The sequence below is a fragment of the Strongylocentrotus purpuratus genome, unplaced genomic scaffold, assembly GCF_000002235.5.
Source record: "Strongylocentrotus purpuratus isolate Spur 01 unplaced genomic scaffold, Spur_5.0 spur5_scaffold_12, whole genome shotgun sequence".
Classification (NCBI taxonomy): domain Eukaryota; kingdom Metazoa; phylum Echinodermata; class Echinoidea; order Camarodonta; family Strongylocentrotidae; genus Strongylocentrotus; species Strongylocentrotus purpuratus.
Window position 1 is genome coordinate 3,426,152 of NW_022145597.1, and position 23,896 is coordinate 3,450,047.

Sequence of the window (23,896 nt, forward strand, 5' to 3'; positions counted from 1 at the left end):
ATAAATTACCAAAATTCATCCGGTGTATTTTGTGACAGAACCAAAACCACGAAGGGACAGATTCTCCGCCATAGGGAAGGAGCCAGGATGGCAGGAGCCGGTCCCCCCCCCCCCCCCCCCCCTGGTAAAAAAAAATATGTTGAAAAAAAAAGATGGTGACGTTAATTTCACCTCTAAAGTGAAGAAGACCGCCCCCCCTCCCGGAATTTGTTTGTAAATTATTTTAATCTTTATTTTTTGCTCAAAGGGGGGGGGGGGGGGGGGGTTGTTGAGAAAATAAAAAAGAGCTCCGACCCCCCCCCCCCCCTCCCTTATTCGGCCGGCCGGCTGAGTCCCCTCTAAATATTTTCTAACGAATAAGGCCCCCTCTTGAGCCCCAAGGCCATCCTCGCCGCCGGCTGGATCCCCCCTTGCTTCGCCACACGTATACACTCTTCGAGAGGTAAACTCTTCGATTCCTAAACTCTTAAAAACTGACTCTATAGGCAACAACAGACCGGTCCAAACTGCAACATTAACTTTGGCTTTAATAGTCCGCCTCCCGGAGGAAGACTCGGTTATTTTCACAGACACTCATACACACTCACCGTAATCAAGTTATAAAACGTCGATTTCTAGCTACCTCTACACAATATACATTTTTATTGTACAAGTGATTGTTAAAAGCATATGACGATACAAGGTATATCATCATCATTATCATGATTATTAAACAAAATATTTCTATATGTATATTCACAACAAGCTATCGGCATTCATTTATTTTGTTGGTTGGTGATTTATTATCAGTGTGCTGAAGATGATTCTCAAAAACTCACTACTGACGGTTCTCCAACCCCATATTGCCATTGCCGTCCCGATTTTTGCGGAAGGACGACGCGATCTCGTCAAAGCTTCGGTTCTTGGTCTCAGGCACGTAGAAGTAGATGAAGATAGTTGTAGCGATCGCGCAGACTGTGTAGATGAGGAAGATATACTCACCTATGGCTCCCTGTAAATAGATTTTATAATTTTATATCAATATTGTGATAGTATCATCATTATTAGAATGAACGACACATTTCCGCTATCCTTATTATCATCGTTATCATCACCATTTCCATTGTCATCTTAATGTTATCTTCCTCATTATCATAATCATTGGCACCATTTCTTAATCATCATTATCGTCATCACCACCTGAATCATCATCATAATTATCTATACAATTGTTGGTATTACTATTTCTTTTCCCCCTCAAAGTTCGCTATATTATTATTATGTATAACTTCGTCATCATCACCATCATCATCTCTAATCATCATCATCATCATCATCATCATTATCATCATCATCATCATCATCATCATCATCATCATCATCATCATCATCATCCTCTCTAATCATCATCATCATCATCATCATCATCATTATCATCATCATCATCATCATCATCATCATCATCATCATCATCATCATCATCCTCACCATCATCATCATTATCATCATCATCATAATAATATCCACCACCAATACGTAAGTCTCACCTACCTGTATTGGAGGGAAAGTAAGCTGGACGATGAAGTTGGTCCACCAGTTCACCTGAATCGAGACACTGACAGCAGAAGGGCGTGGCCCTTGAGACCAGAGTTCAGCTGATACTAGGTAAGGCAGAGGGGCGGGCCGATGGCAAAGAAGATGATGTACAGGTAGACGAAGACCAAGCTTACCCACTTTAGCCAGTCATGCTGCGCCTGGTTGCAAATACATGTACAATGAGAGGTGGACTAGCTGATTAGTTTAACTTAGAAAGAATAATATATAGTTAACATAACTTTCTGATTGTTAATCGGCAGGCCAGTGGTGATTCATAAAAGGCAATTTTCGCAATTTAACCAAATATATGCATATGCCTGTGTGAAGCGCCTCGATACTATTTGTGTCATTCATCCGTTTTTAATAAATGTAACTCAATAGACAGGATTCAAATTGCATACATTGATAGTTGCTAGGTAGGTAAAACATTATGGCTTGCCCTACCTAGCAGCACATAATTTGTTAAGCAATTTGCATTCTAGTTATTGAAATACAATTATTCGTATCGAGGCACTTAAAGGGATAGTTGAGTTCTTGTTTCAGACCGCAAATGCCTTCACAGTGCATTGTCATTGCTCTTATTCTTTTTTATGATATTTCTAGTGCCCTTTTAGGACCTAAAATTGCTATATATGAAGGTAATTTCAGACTAAATTCAGCTCCACCTAAAAAAAAAATACCGTGACCGTTAATTGATTAATTTATTAATACTAACAATGCACGGGCCGACTGGTTAAGCGTATTATAACCGACACGAAAAATAGGTCATGTTCAGTGAAGAGAATTCACAGCATTATGACCAATGCAACTTTCTATTGGCTATCAAATACTTTTGTCATACTTGGATAGCTCTAATGAAGACATAGCCATTTGAACCAGCGAAATCGACCAAGGAAATCGTGAGTTAGAGCGAATGTAAGGTTTTCATCAAATGTGTACATAGCTAGGAAGGTAGTCCAAAGGTTTATCTCCCAAATGACCTAAATTAAATTGTGTTATATGTTGGCGCGTTTATTGGATGAGGGTTAGAAGTTGTCAATTCATTACCCCTTTTCACCCCAAGTACGGGCTGTTAACCCATAAACCGCATTGCTCGCTGGGCTGAGCTATGGGTGGAAAGGGAGGGCTTAGTACTACCAGGGAGCTGTGTGGTCTCGGAGGGGGGATTAAGGGGATTACGGTAGGGGAAACAAAAGACACACGGTGCCACGGATAACTTCTAAGGGGCTTCTTGGACGGGATCTCCATCCATTACAACTCTCTGGATAGGGTAAGTGACATATTCATAACTCCTGCAAAGTTCTACAGAAATTGATATTGGCTGCAAATGGTACATAATACCTTTAAGCGGTTACGTTACGAAAAATAGACGAACAACTTCATGCATGGCTGATTGTCAACGAAACGGAGTTAAGTCTTTTGTCAACTCTGTATGTTGCTACGGCAGGCATCTCGTGAATACGAATTCGTTTATCCAAATTATGAAAATGCAAGCACTACTTTAAAAAAAACTTCATAGCTCATTTCTCCTGATTAAGGTGTCATATGAAAGGGCAAAAAATAAACTTTCTAGAAAATGGGATTTTCTCTTTGAAATTCAGATACCGTCCGCCAAATTTCTGGCACCCTTTCTTCAAATTGATTTTAATCACACATGCGTGAAATATGCATCATATGAGTTGCATCAAATGAAAAAAGGGGATCTAAGCTTTACGAATATGGGTCATTTAAAAATTATTATTGTTATTAAATTATGATTAAAAAAATCGATAATTCTTGGTTTCGTTTTTCTCGGACGCATAGTCCGGTGTTAAAGTGCAGACTTCGGCAAGACTAGGATATTGACTGCGTAACAAATTGTTGCCGGAGCATGATGGACTGTCAAATATAATACACAATTGATTGGTTGATCGGTTTGTTAAATGCCTTGAATGATTGGGACAGATTAAAGGGTTGGACATTTTTTTAATTTTAATGGACCCGGTGATCTCATTAAACCATTAAAACAGAGGTTTATCTGATTGATGATGTTGCTTGAAAAATAATTCGGTCTTCACAATGAGTAGAAGTTTACTTTGTTTTCGGTAAGCTTTCACTTGCATGCTGCAAGCCTTTTTCAGAACTCAAGCTTGCAGCACGCAAGTAAAAGCATACTGAAACATGTAATTTTCTACTGGTTTCAAGACGTTCTTACCTGAAGAGCGAGAGAGATGGTGAGACCGATAAGCCACAAGGCAATAATGCCGAAAGGGTAGAGTAGAAGGGGTCGTCGTCCAGCTCGCTCGACAACCAACACGGAGATGACAGTAACACAGACATTGAGTGCCCCGAAGCCTACCGTGGCATAAGCAACCTCGTTGTGGGACATCCCGGCTGCCTCGTAAAGCTCAGTAGAGTAGAAGATAATCTGCGAGAAAGGGTGATAGAGATGTACGTTAACATTAATTGAAATTTAGCACCGCATTCAAATTGGTAATGTTATCTCCGAGTGAATTCCAATCGTGAATATGTTCCCGATAGTAGAGGTTAACAGCTTTTCATCCAACAAAATGTGGCACTGTAGAGGGACAGAAACACGACCCCCCCCCCCCCCAAAAAAGGAGATATACAAAGTTGCTACACAAGACAAATCGTGCAGGGCAAATAAATAGAAAAATGGGTTCAACTTCTTGCACTTTGAATTTGGAGGTGAATATCGGACGAGATTTCGCGAACCAAATTTACAGATTTTATCTATATTTCAATGGAGTGTCTTAACCACCCCCTCCCCCACCCTTTCTCCACAAAGATGCCTATGACCATATTTCTTTAATGGAACTCTTTTAAGAAATATATTAAGAAGGAAATAGGCTCAATTTCTTGTGCTTTGAATTTGGAGGTGGATATTGGACGAGATTTCCCGACCAAATTCTCAGATGTTATGTCTTTTTTAATCGAGTGTCTTCATCACCCCCTCCCCCCCCCCCCCCACCCTGTCTCTACAGCGACGCCTTTGACAAACTTATAGTCTAGTTCTGGACCCCCTTTTAATTTTTTTTTATTCGCCGACTATAAGCGTTGAGCCGAGTGATGGCGCCGTCACTAGGGATCGCGCCATCACTCGGCTCAACGCTTATAATCGGCGAATAAAAAAAATCATTAAAAGGGTCCAGAACTAGACTAACAAACTTACAGCATTGATTCCACAGAGTTGTTGACCGGTGTGTATGACAATGCAGATGATGAGAGGGAGCAACCATGAGCGATCACGAAGGCATAGGAGATCGAACACGCCGATGCGCTCGACGTTGCTTTCGTTCTGATGCTCTCTTCTCATCTCCTCAATCTCGTCCCCGACGTTGTCCCTCCCGCGGAGCTGTCGAAGTGCTAAGCGATTAAGGAAAAAAATGCTCTGAACATAAGTCAAGAAGGTATTCTAGAAGGAGATTGTCTTGTTCTCATGCTGCGATAATTTGGCTAGACAAGCCCGATTAACGCAGAGAATAACGCAGTCGAAATGACACCACTAGTTCACGGGGTTTGGCTGATATCATTATTTGCTCCTGTCGCGGAGCTGACAAATAATCTGCATTCATATGCCTGATTACCGAAGAGAATAATACAGTTTCAATTAAATCGTTTGTGCTGCGGGAATTACTGATTTGATAAGTTGTCCCTGCCGTGCAGCTTAAGAAAGGAAAATGGAGCTCAACATTAGATAAAAATCGATTTCAAAACGACGTCGCTTTTATCAGAATCTTGTCCGGAAATGTTGGGTCTTTATCACATTTAATATGACTCAATGCCTTTTTTGTAGTTATCAATAGATACAAACCTTTAAAATTACATTGTGTCCAAATTGTATTAATTCATACAGTGAAGAAAATACATGACCTATAATGTTATACCCTAGAGTCATATCATGAGCACTGCGACATAATATAATTAGCCTGCTCATGTGAAATAGAATATTAGCTTTAAAAATACAGCAACTGTTTTCAATTTAAAGATAAAGTTGAGTTCTGGTCACGCGGTTGAATTGTGAAAAACAAGGTGCGAAATGGATCAAAAAAGTTGATCATGTAGCATGTAAGTATTGGTATGTACTGCAAGGTTCCGGAGTCATCAAAATCATAATAAATTTGGCCCAGTCTTGGTAATATAACAAGCACTGAACCCAGAAAGATGTATATGTGGCTCCAAAAATGGTGTCGGGCCTACTTACCTTGATTTCCTTATCTTTCTATGCTCATTACTCAGCCAGTATACATTTCCCACCAAAATTGTTTGGCAAGTGACATTTATTTGTTTGATTTTGTGAGAATTTATTTTCTTTTCTTACCAAAACTCAAGTTTATCTTTAATTTGAACAATCGTCAATAGGCGATATCATCATCTACAAAACAAGAAAATGAATAATGGAAGAGAAAAGAAGAGGCTGTCTTTCTCGGAACAGAAACTGGGATAAATTTGAGGTGTTGTGGTTTCAGATTTCTCAACTTTGCTACCAGTAGAATTCGAGACTTTTCTACCTTTTAAAGCCTTTTCCTCGTCGTTTTTTCTGATGAGCAACCATCTTGGACTCTCGGGGCAGAAAGGCAGCATTACGAACTCAATGATAGTTGTTACCCCTGTTAGGCCCAGTACCACAGACCATGTCGAAGGGTTGTAGAAGGCGAAGAATCCTAAACACTGAATACAAAAGTACATTGGGATTGAGTGATATTGAGTGATACATATATTTTTGTTACAATGGCAACACTTGAGAGGAAAAAATACATGGATATCATACATCCCAAGGACAACCCATTAGACAGGTGTGATTTACCAGCAGGTAAAATCAAAAGATGACAAACACGACAATTGAATCATGTATCATTGGCGTCCAGCCAAATTCCCGGGTATATTCGGCATAGTCCATGACGGAATCGAGACCTACCACAGATTTTCTAAATTCTGTTTAGAAGCAGTTGGTGCTTATAGACTGTACATCTGAAATGTCAGAACAATAAGAAGCGACCATCTATACAAAGATGTAAAGGAATACATCTGGAAACAGGAAGAGTAACGAGTTGTCTGGTTCCGCTTCAATACTCCGACTGAAAATATGTCAAATGCACTACCATTGGTTATCGGTTTCTTTATTTCTTTCCTCTTTATCTTATTTTCCTTTTTATCACTTTTTTCTTCTTCTTTCCTTTCTCTGGCCATGACGTTGTATAATCACCTGCCCAATAAGAATTCCAATCGTGACGAGTAGTTGATGTGTGACGGTGATGGCGCCCCTCAAGTTAAAAGGCGAGATCTCAGTCAGATACACGGGTACGATGGTTATTGATATACCTGTCACGATAAAAGAAAAAGCTGATGAGTACCTTTGACCTCTTTCTTCTAAGAAATCTCTTTCTTACTTTGTTTACTTGATCACAGTTACCTTTTGAATACATTTTCACTAATTTCCTCCATACCGACAAATTTGATTATCGTGCAGTTTGTTTTACATCAAGATGCTTTAAATACTTTAATTGTTCATTTACTATTAGTTCATCTTCTCTGAAAATATTTTATAACAACTATAAAAACATTCCGTCAATTTCTTTATTTATCTCTCTGTGTTAACGTGTCTCTCTTGCTTCAATATTCAAGTACTAAATTTGTGCCCCTCCCCCGAAAACTGGCGGCTGTTACAATGTCCATCAGCAATTTCTTTGAGGTATTTTTAAATTTCTTTCGAAGAGTCTTACCCACGCTGAAGCCAATGACGAAACGGCCAGCAATGAGCATCTCCGGTGACTTGGCAGAGTAACAACATCCCATCAAAAGGGCCGCCACAATAGAGATGAAATTATTATACAAAAGACCGCGGTTTCTGGGATTAAGAAAGGAGGAAATTTTTTAAAAATCTGTCAAGGGTTTTACCAAATACATTGCAGTATTGCTTGGAGTATGTGCTCTTTTCTAGTTGATTTGTTTCTTTTGTTTTGTTTCGGTTTTTTTAATCAACATATAAAAAATGTAATAAATTAGGCCTGTCAATTTTATCACTTCCTAAATTCTCCCTGATGACAGCTTTTTAAACCCGAAATTACTAATAATCAAACTAATATCTTGTTTTCATTTTTATTTTTTGACTATAGCCATCTATATTAATTGAAATCATGATGATTGTTATCGTTATAAATATTATTCATCTACCAAGTATGTATTTTTGTTCTACTTCATTGAATATATCAACAATAGAGAAATATAACTGGCGTTTAGCTGCAATTTGTATGTGGGAGAAGGGGGTTGTAGGGGGATTTCCTAATATTTATATTATTACAAATTCATATTCCGCTTTTTATTTCAGGTTGCTTTAAAAAAAAAAAATTTTATTCGAGAGTATTTATTTATAGCATACCCACTCGACAACCAAAACAAAAATGAAAAACAGGCCTTGCATGTCCATACTGAAAACTATAAAAATGCCAAACAGAAGTATGGCTATAGGCATGTATATCACACAACACATAACAAATGGAAATATAAAATAGGCATAACCATTATTGACACGTTGGCTGTGGAAATGGTCTAATTTTTCTTTATACGTTGAATATTTGTCATTCCTGAGACAAAGCTTATACATTGTTAAATAACATTAGGGAATTTGGCTAGGATATAATGGTGAAATCATCGGGCAGTGTTCCAGGTGGATAACACTTATCTCTGGATACGCAAATCAATTCACTGGAATATCAGCAGAGTATCAAAAATGAACAAATGAATTTGCGATTGGCACTGGTTTTCCTAAGTGCTAATCATAAAATACGTGCTAGGAAGAATGCTTTTATATTAGCATGATAATACCAAACCACTAATTTATTCAAAGTTCCTATATACAAAATGATTCGAAAAACAAAAAATTACCTTCTGTTGCTCATCAATAACGTATAAACTTAATCAGTTCTTTGACATTAAAGCAGAGTGACATGTCATAGTAATGTTAAAGAGGATAAAAACAACAATTTCATCAAAGTTTGATTCATTCGGAGTTATGTACAATCAATTTCCTTTCACAAGAGTATTAGTCGTTTGTTTGAGGGGGCTTACGATTGCTCTTTGCTGAGAGGTCATGTACTAACTACAACTTTTCACTGTACGAGCAAAACTAACACCAACACACCTGCCAAATTTCTCGGCCCAGTAGCCGCCAGAGAGAGCCCCTAAACCTCCTCCGACACAATATATAGAAACCGTTGCTGCCCAAAGCCACGTTAGACTGTTTTCACTGGGTTCGACGCCCGTTCGCTCGAATAGGGTTTCGTTGATGAAACTCTGGATGAACTGGAAATTGAGAGGACGAGTACAAAATTGAATGATTTGAAGCTTTTACGAGTAGGAAGGCTATGTCGAGAGAATTCGATGAAGTCTCTTTTCCCTAGTTTTGCAACGGATTCTTTTAACTCTTATCATGCCACAGGGCTAATCCCAATTGTGCCAAGCCACAAATCCCCCAGTGCCAAATTTATAACGAGATAATGAGATTAACGCGATGGTACTACCAATAGCGCGTGCAAAACACTAGGCACAGTCCAATGCGCATAAACAATAACTACTATTACGAATGCGTGCAATCATGCCAGAAGCAGAGTAACAGTAGCTTGCTCGCGTGTACAAAGCACTATAACAAAAGCGTGCATGCACCCTTATGGCAGGCTATGAGTTAATAGAACAGTTTTTCACTAATTTGGAACACGAAACTCGTTTGACTAGAATTCAAGTCACCCTTAATATCGAAAATTCAAATTGAGAAAAATATCAATTACGATATAAATAGAATATATTCATGTTGTTTAGATTTTCGTTAGTGTCCCTCGTAAACTTGTTTAAATTCAAATATGAATAGATTCTACTCATATATAAACAGATATTTCTTTTTAAAGTAGGCCTATATGATAGATACAAATAAACTCCACACATTTTTCATCAAAGAGAATTTTATCATTTTGTATAGAAGTCATTAGACAAACATGGCACAAAAGAACAAGAATTTATCATTTATATTCTATTTCAGATTCTTCATATTTCGTTACCTTCGCTTAAAGCCATGGATGTTAATTTTTTACACAAGTTTCGCAGTGTAATTTTAGTTGAAATTGGCGATACAAATACATTAATGATATTGCAGTTTATTAAATATATATTTGGTACACCTGTATCATCACAATATTTATATTTTTATGACGAGGATCATGGGAACTTAATGCCTGTACGTTTCCTTTTAATAGAATGTTAATTTTACAAATTCAACTTATACTTTTTACATGTCAAATTCAATTTCTATTTTTCTTATATTATAGGTTACTTGCATGACCTCGTGTTTTAAGAGAAACAAATCTCCCGAAGGTCATAGCATCTGTATCAAATACCAAAAACAATTATTTAAAAAAAAATATCACTCATTTACATTAAAGAAACATATCATTTTTATTAGAAATGTACTCATGTTATGCAATACACCTTAGTATTAAAGACTATTTGAAATTGGTAAATAGACTAATGGAATCTGGATCAAATCAAACATTCATAACGTGATAATAAGCATGGAGCTTCTTACCGGCGAAGGTCCAGTGATGACTCCGATGTTGTATCCGAATTCCATCGATGATCCTATACAGACTGTTAATGTTGATACAACCAGCCAAAACGACAAACGACCCTGGTAACACACAAACAACAAAAATGATGTAATGATTGTAAAAATTAAAATTACAATGATGATGATTATAATAATTTTGATGATGATAACAGTAATAATAATGATACCATCAACAACAATAATAACCGGTATAATGCTCCGTTCTCGTATAGCAAATATGAAGCATGGATAGTGTTCCCATGTACTTCCAAATTACTTTTTGAAATCATTATCCTCGCTCTAGGCGAATGGGCATCAAACTCCAAATGGAGTAGGAATAACTTTCCGTTGATATTTTGGGATCGTTTTATTTCTCTAAAAAAGATACCGACCCCTTCGCAACAAATTATACAAGACATTGTCCCGAAAATAGCACATAAACTACTGTTCCTAGAAAAGAAATATTTGAGAGCTTTCCAAAATGTATCAAAGAGAAAATATGAACATGGAGGTGGAAAATGTCACAATGCAAGAATGGTTCATCTTGCCGACTTGCTTTGCAACATCACTTCGAAAGTTTTCATCATCTCGATCACAACATAACTTCCTTTCTAAGAAGAAAGCTGCTTTGATGCATATAAGGCGTTAAGTGCAAATGCTTGACTGCGTCAGCGAGTGGTATGGTCCTCTGCTCACCCTGTGAGAGCGACATCGCACAGAAGATGAATGCAAAATCTAAAGTGTAAACGTTGCGGTGAATTGCTGACGCGTTGATGGCGCATGCACTAATTTCCTTCATAGGCTTGATTATCGTAGATAAGGACGCTATCAAAATGGCGACTCGTCTACTGTACAGTGAATGTAATAGTCTTAGGCTCGCTGCACACGAGATGTTATCTGTCTGATATATGACTGCGTCAGCGACGTAACATGGGTCTCTTGATGCGTCATGTGACATCATACACAAAATGAATTGAACAAGAAAAGTGGAAATTGGAAAATCTTGCTTTGAAATAGTAGGAGGCGAGATAGCTCAGTCGGTAAAGCAGTGGTCTTGTAATCCGGTGACCCGGGTTCGAAACCAAGGCGATGCGCTAGTGCCCTTTGGTAAGGCATTAATCCTCATTACCAGGTCCCTCGGAGAGGACCTAAAGCCGTCGGCCTTCTGGTTACTAACTTACAAGCATTTAAGCTTTCTTAGCAGTCAGGTGAAATAACCACCACCACCATTCATTCATTCATTCAATTACTGACGCATGCACTATATAATTTTATAAGATTTATACGCTTAAGAAATGACGCAATAAAATGAAACTTTCCATATAACTGGCACAACTGAGTCTTACTTTGATAATCTCGCAGCGTTTCTGATCCATGGTTGATTAAATGATATACTATGACCGTTGCCTGAAAGTACATGAACTGCAGCCCCGAGAGAAGTAAGGCGAAAGAATGAGAAGAACTGACAAAAAAGCCACATGCGTGCGTGGTCTTGAAGAGTGTGTTTTGAACTTATTAATATAGATGTTATTCAAAGTCGATGGATTTTTCAACTGGAGGGCTTGCCTTCACCTCCCGGCAAGCCTAACATTGGGAGAGACGAGACCCCTTCTTCTGGAGTTTCTTCGACCTACATAGGAGGAATCGTCAGTGCATTGTGATCTCCGTGGGCACTAATAGATGGGGGTTTCCCTTTCAGAAACAGGGTGGAAATACCAATGTGTTGTCTCGCCCCCCGCCCTTTTTTCACTGTCAAAAACACTGTAATTCAATTTGAAAATTTGAACATACTTGATAAAGAATTATGCATCAACATTAAGGGTCAAATCGATATTTTACTGATTAAAAGACAGCAATCGAAAAACAGTAGAATGAAGATAGACTAAAGGCAAATAGTAAGCTGTCTCGCGATTCGATATTCCTCAACCTATATTGATGCTAATTTGCTAATTTTCTTTTTCCTTCTTTCTTTCCCCTTTTCTCTCTCTCTCTCTCTCTCTGTCTCTCTTTTTTTATTATATTTATCTTCCTCTATTTTATTTTTGTCATGTTGGCAACTGCGTCCGACCCTTCCTCTGTCCAGGGGGCATTGAAACAAAGGGAAGGTAGTACGTACAAAATTAACTTAGGAAAAGCTTAAGACTCCTACAATGTTCTTCTCTTACTCTGCCTTCAACTACTCTAAGACACCGAAAGCATTCAGTTATCATTTACTACACCTGGGTGGGGAGAGGCAGACGGTACGCCAGGAATGACAGTGAATTGACTTCTAGAAAGATGAGCGAGGCAAACCCACGTGATCAGGACACGACACAATCTTGAGGAAACGTAGCTATCAGTCCGGGAGAGCCAGTGCACAGTATGTCATCACTGGGCTCCTCCGTGTACGTAGCACGACACACCCCGAAATACAATATTTTGGGGTCAGTCAGGGGGTTGGAGTTTTTCATCGCAACATATTATATTTCTGGCCTTGAAGCCAACACGCAAATGTCGTTTTGAATGCCCTCGCCAGGTTCCCTAATATGAAATAATTTGTTGTAAAATGTTCTAGGGGGCTGTGGCAATGATAACAAAAATGTTGGCAGTCGGATAAGAACGTTGTTTCGAAGTAGAAAGTACGCGTGCACTGTCTAGACCAGACAAGATATCTCAAAGGTAACACCTACTTTCCAAGGCAAAGTCTGGTCAGGTCAAAGAAAAACTTTCTTTCAATACAAGCACAAACAAATTTGAAAAAAATAATCCACAACGGTTGATGAATATCGGACAAATTATAAGACCGACATGAATGACATTAAAAGTTCAAAACTATGCACAAATATGATAATAATGAGACAAATTTTGGAAGATACTTTCTTGCGTTACATGATAATAAATTGTGCATGAATATAGAAATTAATTTCAAAGTTAATGGTTATTTTAAAGTAGGGTGTATCGGAGTACAACGAGACTTTATGAGAAAGGAGGCACCTTAAACGACGGTCACTGATGGTGTTTAGTGGTGTTGTGAGAAAGGAGGCACCTTAAAGGACGGTCACTGACAGTGTGTATGTACATGTGTTTTGAGAAAGGAGGCACCTTAAAGGACGGTCAATAACGGTGTGTAGAGGTGTTGTGAGAAACGAGGCACCTTAAAGGCACACTGTCCTACTTGTAGCTACTTGCTCCCTCTATATAGAAAACTTCCCCTTTCGGTGCCTGTTGGTCTCCCATGATCCTCTTTTTCTTATGTTAAATGAGAGCTGAGTTGATGAGATAACCACCTGTCCAGTGACCTTGCAGGGCGGTGTAATCCCTCCTGTAAACTACGGCAGATAAGCTTTAAAGGACGGTCACTGATGGTGTTTAGAGGTGTTGTGAGAAAGGAGGCACCTTAAAGGACGGTCACTGACAGTGTGTATGTACATGTGTTTTGAGAAAGGAGGCACCTTAAAGGACGGTCACTAACGGTGTGTAGAGGTGTTGTGAGAAACGAGGCACCTTAAAGGACGGTCACTAACGGTGTGTAGAGGTGTTGTGAGAAACGAGGCACCTTAAAGGACGGTCACTGATGGTGTTTACAGGTGTTGTGAGAAAGGACGCACCTTAAAGGACGGTCACTGACGGTGTGTAGAGGTGTTGTGGGGAGGCACCTTAAAGGACGGTCACTGATGGTGTGTAGAGGTGTTGTGGGGAGGCACCTTAAAGGACGGTCACTGATGGTGTTTACAGGTGTTGTGGGGAGGCACCTTAAAGGACGGTCACTGGTGTGTAGAGGTGTTGGGGCGAAGTGGTTAAATCACCGGATTTTATCCATGTAAGAAATTAATCTGCATTTGCCTCACTCGCCTTAGGAGAGGTAAAAGGGTGCCTAGTAGTATTATTCCTTGAAATGCGCTGATCTAAAGTCGGGGTGCTAATTTCCAAAGGTTTGCGAAAACGCAATAGGACGTTATATCATAATATGCTCTGCGCTATAAAAGAAGGGAATACTAACATTATCGTTTCTAAATAAATGTCGTATAATCCTAAAAACTGCGTGAGTTAGCGCGGAAGCGAGGAGGGTCACGTGACGTGACGTGGGTTATTATCCTTTGTACTACAATTGGCAGAACGCAAATTACACAAATAAATCGGTGCTCTTCTGGGGTGAAGGTTTCTCATAAATGAAATAGATTTGTCGACTGCTATATTTTAGTATTTTAAAATGAATTAGTTACAATTGTTCCCCTGTCTTCTCAGCTATTATTTTCCACATTGAAAAGTAAAGGCTTTGTTATTGATTAAAAAGTCTTTCCATCTAAGCTTGGTGCATGATACATGTACAACTTTAACTGGTACGTCACATTTTCAAGAAAATGGCTGCGTGTCCTTTCTGTGAAATTTAAACGTTAGCAGTGTCCTAATATTCAAATTATGCAAGGAAACCCATTTACTTGCTAGACTTCACTGTCAGACACTATCAAGTGACTGACTGGCCTTTTCTTCTTTGGTAATAACATACATAAAATGAGCTGTAAAGGGTACATGATCATTTGTCTACATCAATAACCCACTTCTTGTAATGGCCCAAATTGAAGTGATTGAATCTTTGCGCAGCACAAAACGTACGACCATCCGGTATAATGGTCTGAAAATCAGAATATTACTTACTGACTTGGTAGCACTTAAGTCGATTTGACAACTAATAGTCGTTATTTTCCCACTTAAAGACATTTTCAAGCCCCCCACCCTTTTTGTTTGTAGGGAAGTTCTAAATTAGTATTATCTTTCAAATGCCGTTGGAATTTAATCTTTTCATTTTGTTTGGCCTGCAAATGGGACATATAGTACCTTTAAGGCACGCTGGCTTGAGTTTTGGCCGGGATGACAAGCCTCCTTCCCTTCCCCCTTGCGTCATGATGATCTATCCAGACCAGACGATTATGACGTCACAGACTTGGTTCATTTGAGATACGAGATGTTCTCCTCAATCTGAAGAATGTTTTACCTACGACACATGATGATAGTCTTGAATGCACGCCAACTACTAGCTAACGGGATTATTCTTAGGTAGCAGACTTCTTTCGAAAATACGATTGCAAATACTTTCAAGAATGGACTGAAGGGCAATTTAAATACCCGAGTGTATTACCTTTACAAATCTTATTTGGATTATGAAATATGTCATTTTCATGTTAGCACATTATAATATGTGATACACAAAGCCATTCAACTTGATTTTTCAAAAATCTTCGCGATCATGATAAGAGAAGAAATGGTGTGAATATGATAACTGAAATAGTGGCGTTAGCGCATTGTCCATGTTTGGCTTATTCAAATAGTTTCTAAGCATAGTTATCTTATCATGCACAGCTGTTACTAATGTTTAGACAGCAAATTACATAAGTTTAAACCAGGCGCGGATCCAGGATTTCTTAGGGGAGGGGGCCCAACTTTTTTTTTTTTGCTCCCGAAAATTTGAAAATCGCGCCGGCCGAAAAGTCGCTCAGTGGGGGGGGGGGGGGGGGGGGGGGGGGGGAGGGGGGGGGGGGGGGGGAGGGGGGGGGGTGTAAGCGGACACTTTTTTTTTTTTTTGGAGTCCAAAAAAAATCGCAACGACTGAGCCAGCCGAAAAGTCGCTCAGTGGGGGGGGGGGGGGGGGGGGGGGGGGGGGTGAGCACATTTTTTTTTGTTGGGTCCTGGAAAATTTTAAAATTTGCACCCCCCCCCCCCTTGAGCGCCAGGGGGGGGGGGGCCCAACCCCCAAAAAAGGTAAAAATCGCGTGATTTTGCATGATTTTTTTTCTCAAGGGGGGGGGGGCCCGGGCCTCCCGGCCCCCCCCCCCTGGATCCGCCACTGGTTTAAACCACGAAGCATCAACGCTAGGTATAGCCTCATCGTGACTGGTGTATAACATACACGTATTTAGGACTACTCTTCCACGTGGAATGAAAGTTTGGTCCAAATTATGTCTTGTCATATTTGGAATGTCAGGGTATTCTAAAGGCAATTATTTTCAGAGATTCTTTTCATCTTTCTTTTCTTTTATTCTTCCTCCCTATTTGCAGAACCAGCCATTGTCTTTTGTAATGTCCTTCAGATGCTGTACAGATGCATGCACGCTGTCTGATAAAAGATATTTCCGAAACCTAACGGAGAGTCCTTTAAAAAGGAAAAAGCTCATAAATGATATTATATCTTTACCAGGACTTAACCTTCTCTTTGAATATATAATATGTATTCTTTATATCACCAACCATCGCTTTCGATTTCTATTTACATATATATATATATCACCCGATAGTGTTTAAATAATCGCTGGCAAACGCATTATTTGACTCTGTCTGACCTCCGATCAATAGGTCATTGGCATCTCATCGACATGATTGGAATTCCAGAGATGGGGGTCTCCCTTTCCTTCCCCGGAACCCGTCTGGAATCAAAGTCGGACGTGCAGGTGGTATGGTCCGATGGTGGTAGGTAATACCCCTTTCATGTAATAATTGAATTTTGCCAAACATCTGGTAACGATATATCCACCTTTAAATGTAAATGTTTCTACATTGTTTACTTTCTTTCTGCTACTCTGTTTCCTTGTTTTTTCAATGGTATAGTTTCGATCATTCCCCACCCCAAGATTGATAGTGAATCGAAATCAGCAGTTATTGTAACAATTGTAATTGCAAACTACGTTGAGTAAAATATTTCTTGAAGAAATGCCAGTAGTAAACAATGGGCATTCTCAGGCTTGAAAATCCAATATTTGCAATATTGCTCCTGGCTTTATATACGGTATTAGGGTTACGGTTGCATTTGGCTGTTTATTTTACATTCATATATTATAATTATTATTATCTTAATCGCTCCTCTTATTACCAAATGAAAAAAAACATCATATATAGTAACTCCGGGAAGCTCCAACACCGGCGCCAGTGTTGGAGATTCCCCGAGTTACATATATAGTAGCAATGTTCACCCCCTTCCTCTTTGGTGATACCCTGTTCCTCATGTTTATGCGCGATTTTATCAGATATTTTTTGTCATCGTTTCCATTTATGTTTTTTAATCGTATTACGGCAGGATTTTTCTTTTCATTCTGGCCAAGGAAATCCCATGTGTCCCTTATAAATTAGTGTGATCTAGGACAATCACCCCCCCCCCCCCCCCCAGAAATTACCTCTAGGACAATTAACCCCAGGCCAATCAGCGTTAGGGCAGTTAAATCCGTAGGGCCATTTAAACCCTAGGACATTTATAACCCCCTTATGGCAATCACCCCTAGGACAATTACCCCGTTGGATAATTACCCCCCTCCACCCGGAACATTACCCCAAGGACAAGTACGCCCGAGGATAATAATCACCATCAATCACAAATTACCCAAAGACCAGTAATAACTTTTAGAAATTATCCCTCGGAGTGATGACTCTCTTTTAAGGTAACCATTAAATGCACATGAATGAGCTGATAATTACTCAAGGACAATTATCGAGGGGGTAATTGTCTTTATACAAGTGTTTGTAAATGTACCTATTGTCATATCACATTTTAAGGGCCAAGTTTAAATGGTGCGGGATGGCATGTGCCCCTCGTATACTGTCGTATGGCAGTAAAAGAGAAATACAGAAATGGGTTAAAAGCATGGAAGAGGGGACAGGAACGTGAAGAAGAAAAACGATGCGTTCCCTTCCACTCTCCCAACATTTCACGACATCGTTTTTTTCGCTAATTACCCCCCCCCCCCCCCACCCCCACAAGTGAGTACAATCCTCCCTCCCCATACATGGAACCAGGATTCACCACTGCGTATGTAAACAAAGATTAGACTATCAATATCTCATCGCCTTTACGAATTAGACTTTGAGATGATAACGTTTACAAAAAAAATGAAGAGAAAGAGCTGCTCATATGGCAGCGTTGTTTTGACTGAAAAGCAGTCATTTAGATTAATATTTAACAATATTTTGTTTTATCTTTTTTTGATTTTTCCATTTAATTGTTTAACACCCTGAACGAGTAATCTTTTTCGTAGACATGATATGAATCCCCTACATTGAACCGTGCATCTAGCTCTTCAAAATGCTGAGCTTGTCATGAACATTGATTTTAAACAAAGTTTGCGAGCTTTCTTTTTGTTTTTAGGCCAGTTAAGACTCATTGATAAAGAAGAATTTCATAACAGAGATGTCCCCTGAAAATAGTTGCTCTTCAAGTGCCTTCATATTCGAATCATGACAAGAACTGGGCCTAGCTGAAAAGTTTGCACCGAACTGTTTTACTGGGGGGGGGGGGGGGGGAGGGGGTCACATGCGCATGTAGCATGTAGACCTATATACACTGTTGGTCATAAAGGTGGAATCCTAATTTATGGAATGATTTTGACAATGATTTATTCCTAATAGATCTAAATAATAGTATACATTCTCAGATTTTATTGAATAATAATTTGCGAGGGTTTTATTTGCGTGACTGCTAAATCATGTGTGTGCTACTATGCTAATCAACTAGGGGACCTTAAGTCATAACTGACAATAATGAGAATTAATGCCTCACAAAAGGGCACTAATATAGCACATCGACACGGTTTTTCTTCTGGGGCCTCACAGTAAACGAGGCAATTTCTTAGCCACTGAACCATGACTGTACCCGGTGGGGGCTAGGATACGTCGCCACCCCCACAAATACAAAAAACAAAGAAAAGGCAATAAATTAACAAAAAATCATTGCATTTTCCCCGGTCCCCAACAGAAAAATTCCTCTGTAGGACCATGCATTGCGGTTTAAGGCATGGCCACATAGAGGATTTTTGTATGTTATGAGGTCGGGGCAAAATGCAATGAATCGTTGATAATTTTATTGCATTTTTTAAATAAATTCCTCTGTATTACACAATGACCCTCCAGGGGCGGATCTAGCTTTTTGCTAAGGGGGGGGGGGGTTTGACCAAAATAATGACGATGCAGAGCATCGTCCACGAGCCGCGAAGCGGCGATCCGATTTTTTTTGGGGTGTTTATTTGAACTCCGTAAGTGATGTTTTCCTGGCATCTATTAACACAATGGAGACCATAAAAAGCAGTGCATGATAACGTCTTTTTAAATCAAGTAACAGTAAATACACAGTTATATCCAGAGTTATCATGTGTTTGGTTAAGTTACCAGATGAGTTGAATATCTTCTCACAATATTTGCACTTGAAAGGGTTTCTCTCCAGCGTGCGTTCTTTTTTCTTTCTTTTTTTTTTTTTTTTTTTTTTTTTTTCCTTTTTTTTTTTTTTTTTTTTTTTGGGCCGCCCAAGGGGGGGTTTAAACCCCCTAAACCCCCCCCGTAGATCCGCGCCTGCCCTCTTCCAAATGCCTCTAGACAGTTTCTTTCATCATTCAATGCTGGGAGGCCATGGAGGGCTGGGGGAGGCTTCACTTCTAGGTTGAGCAGTTCCAAAGAAAGGCTTTATAGAATACGTTTGCAACGCTGAGAAAGAAAATATCAGAGTAATCCGTTGCAGTAATGCATAGTACATGTACCTAGCTTTCTAACGGCTGACGTAAACAATAAATGATAAATAATGTCTATTGCAAGAGTACATTGACATGATTTAGAACCATTTTCTACCTTTGCGTGTCCCCATCCACGCGCCTGTACAAACATTTTTTTCTTTCTAGTGTATTTTCATTGCGAGTTTTGCACAATTATTATTGTTGTTGTTTCGCGTAATACGCTACAGATTTCAGGCTTATTTAATTTGATTCAAACACCGTTAAGCTGTGTCTTCGAGAAACCTCATGAAATCGTGTACATTTCAATTTTAATCCATTAGGAATAAAGGAGAATGGACTTTAAGCTTCAAATTCAGAAATTTTGCTGGCAAAATGTTTTGGAGGTCCTGATATGCTTTGTAATATGACAGTCAGGCAGAAACTTACTCAAATTACTGAAGGTCACATGAACAGCACACATTAATGTATAAATATGTTTTTACATGTATGTGACATGACAGTTTGGTCCGAAGAGGGAAGTAGAAGAGCAATGCTGATCAGGGTCTTTTTGCTTCTTTATTTTAAATAATCATTTTATCATTTTAACAGAGCTTATTTCTTTGTTTATCGCGCAAGACTTCTCGTGAATTGGGATTGAATAGCATGCACTTTTTCTTTAATTTGTTCTAACTTTCTCTGTCGTGTGAGTATTCCTCTCTCTTCGAGGGCAGAGCTAGCTTGGGATTTTATAAAGCAAAGATAAAAACAAGAAGGACACCGGGATTAAGGGCTTGGTGAATAGGAAAAGAGTTTGGGAAAGGTCGAGGTGGACGTTTTCCATTTCTTGTATTCATAAGTTTACGGTAATCAGAGTATTCTTCATAGTCTTAACATATCCTAGACCTTAACCTACCACCTACGTTGGAACACTATTGTTTCTCTCAGTCACCCTGGGGTCATTATAATTCACCACACTATACGATTCAACTTTCATAGAAAATAATTATGTTTCGAAGTGCGCCGGCACATTTACGTTTTATTTTCTTTCTTCTTCTCATGTAAGCCATGTCATGTATGATTTAATCTAGGATATCTTCTGATGTTATAACGTTATGAACTACAAGTTATTTACATATGCTATGATTTCGAATGCTGTCAAAACATAGATTGCATACAACTTGATGTTCCTAGCCGTGCCAAGCAATAATAATTGGTGAGGATTTGGTGTTAGATGATGACAATTGTTTAGTAATCTAGCTTTTGTTTCTTTATAAATCAAATCAATTTAAACAAGAGTCTAGCAACAACTTCTTAATAAATTTAAGCAATTCCATTCACATGAGCGATTTCTTAGCTTAGTGTCCGTTGCTTTTGTTGCGTAGAATGTGTAATTGTTATATTCCTACTAATCAATTGATATAGCGCTTACTTCGGTGGTAAGCGCCTAATAAGTAACGTTTTTATTATTATTATTATTATTATTATTATTATTATTATTATTATTATTATTATTATTATTATTATTATTATTATTATTATTAGATCTATTATTATTATTATTATTATTATTATTATTATTATTATTATTATTATTATTATTATTATTATTATTATTATTATTATCATTATTATTATTATTATTATTATTATTATTATTATTATTATTATGGATAGTGCAAGTTCAAGTTATACTCTTTATATGTCATCAAATAAAGTTAATCCTTGTCTGTACATGAAAGGCATTTGCATCCATATAATGATGATACGGAGAACTTGCTACATGTTTCACTGCATCCAACCTACTCTATATTTCCTATGTCTAATATTTGTGATCAGATAAAGCCCTGAATATACAGTAGCCTATAAAGATTGTGAAATGATGACGAAGGAGCAGTAGAACATGCGGAGGGGAGGGGGGAGGAGGAATGACAGCAAAAATAAGAGGAAGAAAAAGATGAAAAAAATGAAGGAGGAGAAAGAAAAAGAAGAAGGAGGAGTAGAGGCCAGTTTGTGTTCTACTCTGTATGATGTAAAGATCTGTTGCACACAAGTAGATTCAACTGCGTAAATAGGTTTACATCAGCTCATTATGCAGGTACCCTTCACAAGATGCTTCGTGAGTCTCAATAAACCATTTTCATTTTCATGATTTGGGTTTTCCAACAAAAACTTTCGCTTTGAGACTCTGCTCTTTCAGTAGTAATAATAATACGTAATATGTACAAGGCGCCAAATCCACTTGCCAATCAAATGCTCAAGGCGCAGCTTGTGCAAAAGGTTAAATACATGATAAATATATTCAAAAGTGCAATAAGAAAGCTACAGACATAAAGGTAATGGTACTCGATTATAAGCTCAATTAAACATATATTTCTTAAGATTATTTTTTAACACTTCAGCAGAACTGCTATTTTTAATCCATTGAGGGAGAGAATTCCATAAGAAGGCCCAGGGTGAGCAAAGGTTCGCCCCCCCCCCCCCACTTTGTTTGAGCCCTATAGGAGTAACAAATACGCCAGAGCCAAGCGGAAACCGTGAGCTGTAATGACCAAGCCCCCAACACGCCCCAGTCTATCCGGCTCTCATTCGAAATCATGAATGACTGGAATCGTCTTAGTAAGAGAGTGTACATAGTATTAGTGGTGATAATAGTAGTAGCAGTTGTAGTAGTATTAGTAGTAGTAGCAGCAGTAGTAGTAGTAATAGAAGTAGTAGTAATAGTGATAATAGTAGAAGTAGTAATAGTAGTAGTAGTAGTAGTAGTAGTAGTAGTAGTAGTAGTAGTAGTAGTAGTAGTAGTAGTAGTAGTGATAATAGTAGAAGTAGTAATAGTAGCAAGTAGTATCTCCTTGTTAGTAGTAGTGGCGCGCCGCGCACGAACATGAGGGGCCGGCGACAAGTGCTTGCGTGACTGCAAACTAAAAAGAGCAGAACAATCTAATTTAAAGGAATCATATAGTTCTCACCTCCGCAAGTCTGCGGCTTTCCGCTCCTTCCACTTTCTGATATTTCACATTACGCGAAATCAATGATGTTTCCTTTTCATCAGCCATTTTGACGATAATATGAGTATATCGCAGCTAGTTGGCCAGGTTGTTTTGGTGTCGGATGAGTACGTGGAGCTTGATTAAAAGGATACAAGGTGCGTGGTACATGACATTTGTGTTAGTGTTTAGATTTGATGCGTGTGTGTGAAAGTTTTGCGGGTTTGTTCCGGCCGAGAGCTCGGGCGTCTGAAGCCACGTCATCCAGGTGTGGGCAAGGGGCAAGTGGATTGACGCGCTAGCTAGCCTTAACTTATCCTCTCTCTCTCTCTCTCTCTCTCTCTCTCTCTCTCTCTCTCTCTCACACACACACACGCACGCACAAACACACACGCACTTGTCTTCACAATATTTGACATTTGTTGAACAAATACGAATAATGATGCATCCTCGTTAACATTGAGCATAATTTATGAACACGTCCCACTGGAAACTAGAGCCCTGCACGGGATGAGCGCGTCTTTGCTAAATCATCCTATCAGTGGAATCAACTGTAGAACAAAATTATTATGATTTATGAAAGAATGAGCGTAGCAATGGCGAACGATTGTTGCTAAATTTGAGCTAAAAGGATTACATCTAGTACTAATGAATTCATGTGCCAGTCGATTGCCATTTGACGCTACATTAAATTGTATCACATTGATGTAAAGAAATATTGGTTTGCACCCACTAAATCGCATAGTACGTGCTCGATCTTGTAATTGAAAAGAAGTCAGAAAAAAGTCTTTGAACCAGCGTGATCTACTGGGTGCAGTCTAGACATTTCTTTACAACAATTGAAACTTCTCCCAGGCCGGCTAGCATTTGAAAAATGTTGTTTAATGAAGAAGCATTGTAAAGACATTGAACAATAAGAATTATTGTCGTTAACCGTTAACCGTGAGAATAGGTATTTTCGCAAACTCATTGCGGACAGCGGAGAATCTGCGGTTCGTGTGCAAAATCGAGAAGCTACTATAGTTACAGCAGGGTGACCTCTGAGGTACTGAAATCCAGAACGGGTTTTGGCCCAATTTACGGGCGTTCTCAATGACGCCCCAATTGAATCAAGTGCCTCGATACAAACTATTTCATTCACATGATGATAATAAGAATCCAATCTTCTGAAATCCAGAACGGGTTTTGGCCCAATTTACGGGCGTTCTCAATGACGCCCCAATTGAATCAAGTGCCTCGATACAAACTATTTCATTCACATGATGATAATAAGAATCCAATCTTCATACATTAGTTGTTGC

At 38.8% G+C, this 23,896-nt stretch overlaps 1 protein-coding gene across 1 annotated transcript; it reads right to left on the reverse strand.

Moving 5' to 3' along the window:
* Nucleotides 1-312: 312 nt before the first annotated feature.
* Nucleotides 313-22,942, reverse strand: LOC583334 (solute carrier family 2, facilitated glucose transporter member 5). Its single transcript, XM_011662934.2, is given in 11 exon segments — nucleotides 313-991; nucleotides 1,531-1,661; nucleotides 1,664-1,733; nucleotides 3,770-3,982; nucleotides 4,748-4,941; nucleotides 6,087-6,246; nucleotides 6,782-6,897; nucleotides 7,299-7,423; nucleotides 8,717-8,877; nucleotides 10,151-10,252; nucleotides 22,578-22,942. Coding segments are annotated over 11 exon segments (1,533 nt in total). The 5' UTR covers nucleotides 22,665-22,942; the 3' UTR covers nucleotides 313-817.
* Between the last annotated feature and the right edge of the window lie 954 nt (nucleotides 22,943-23,896).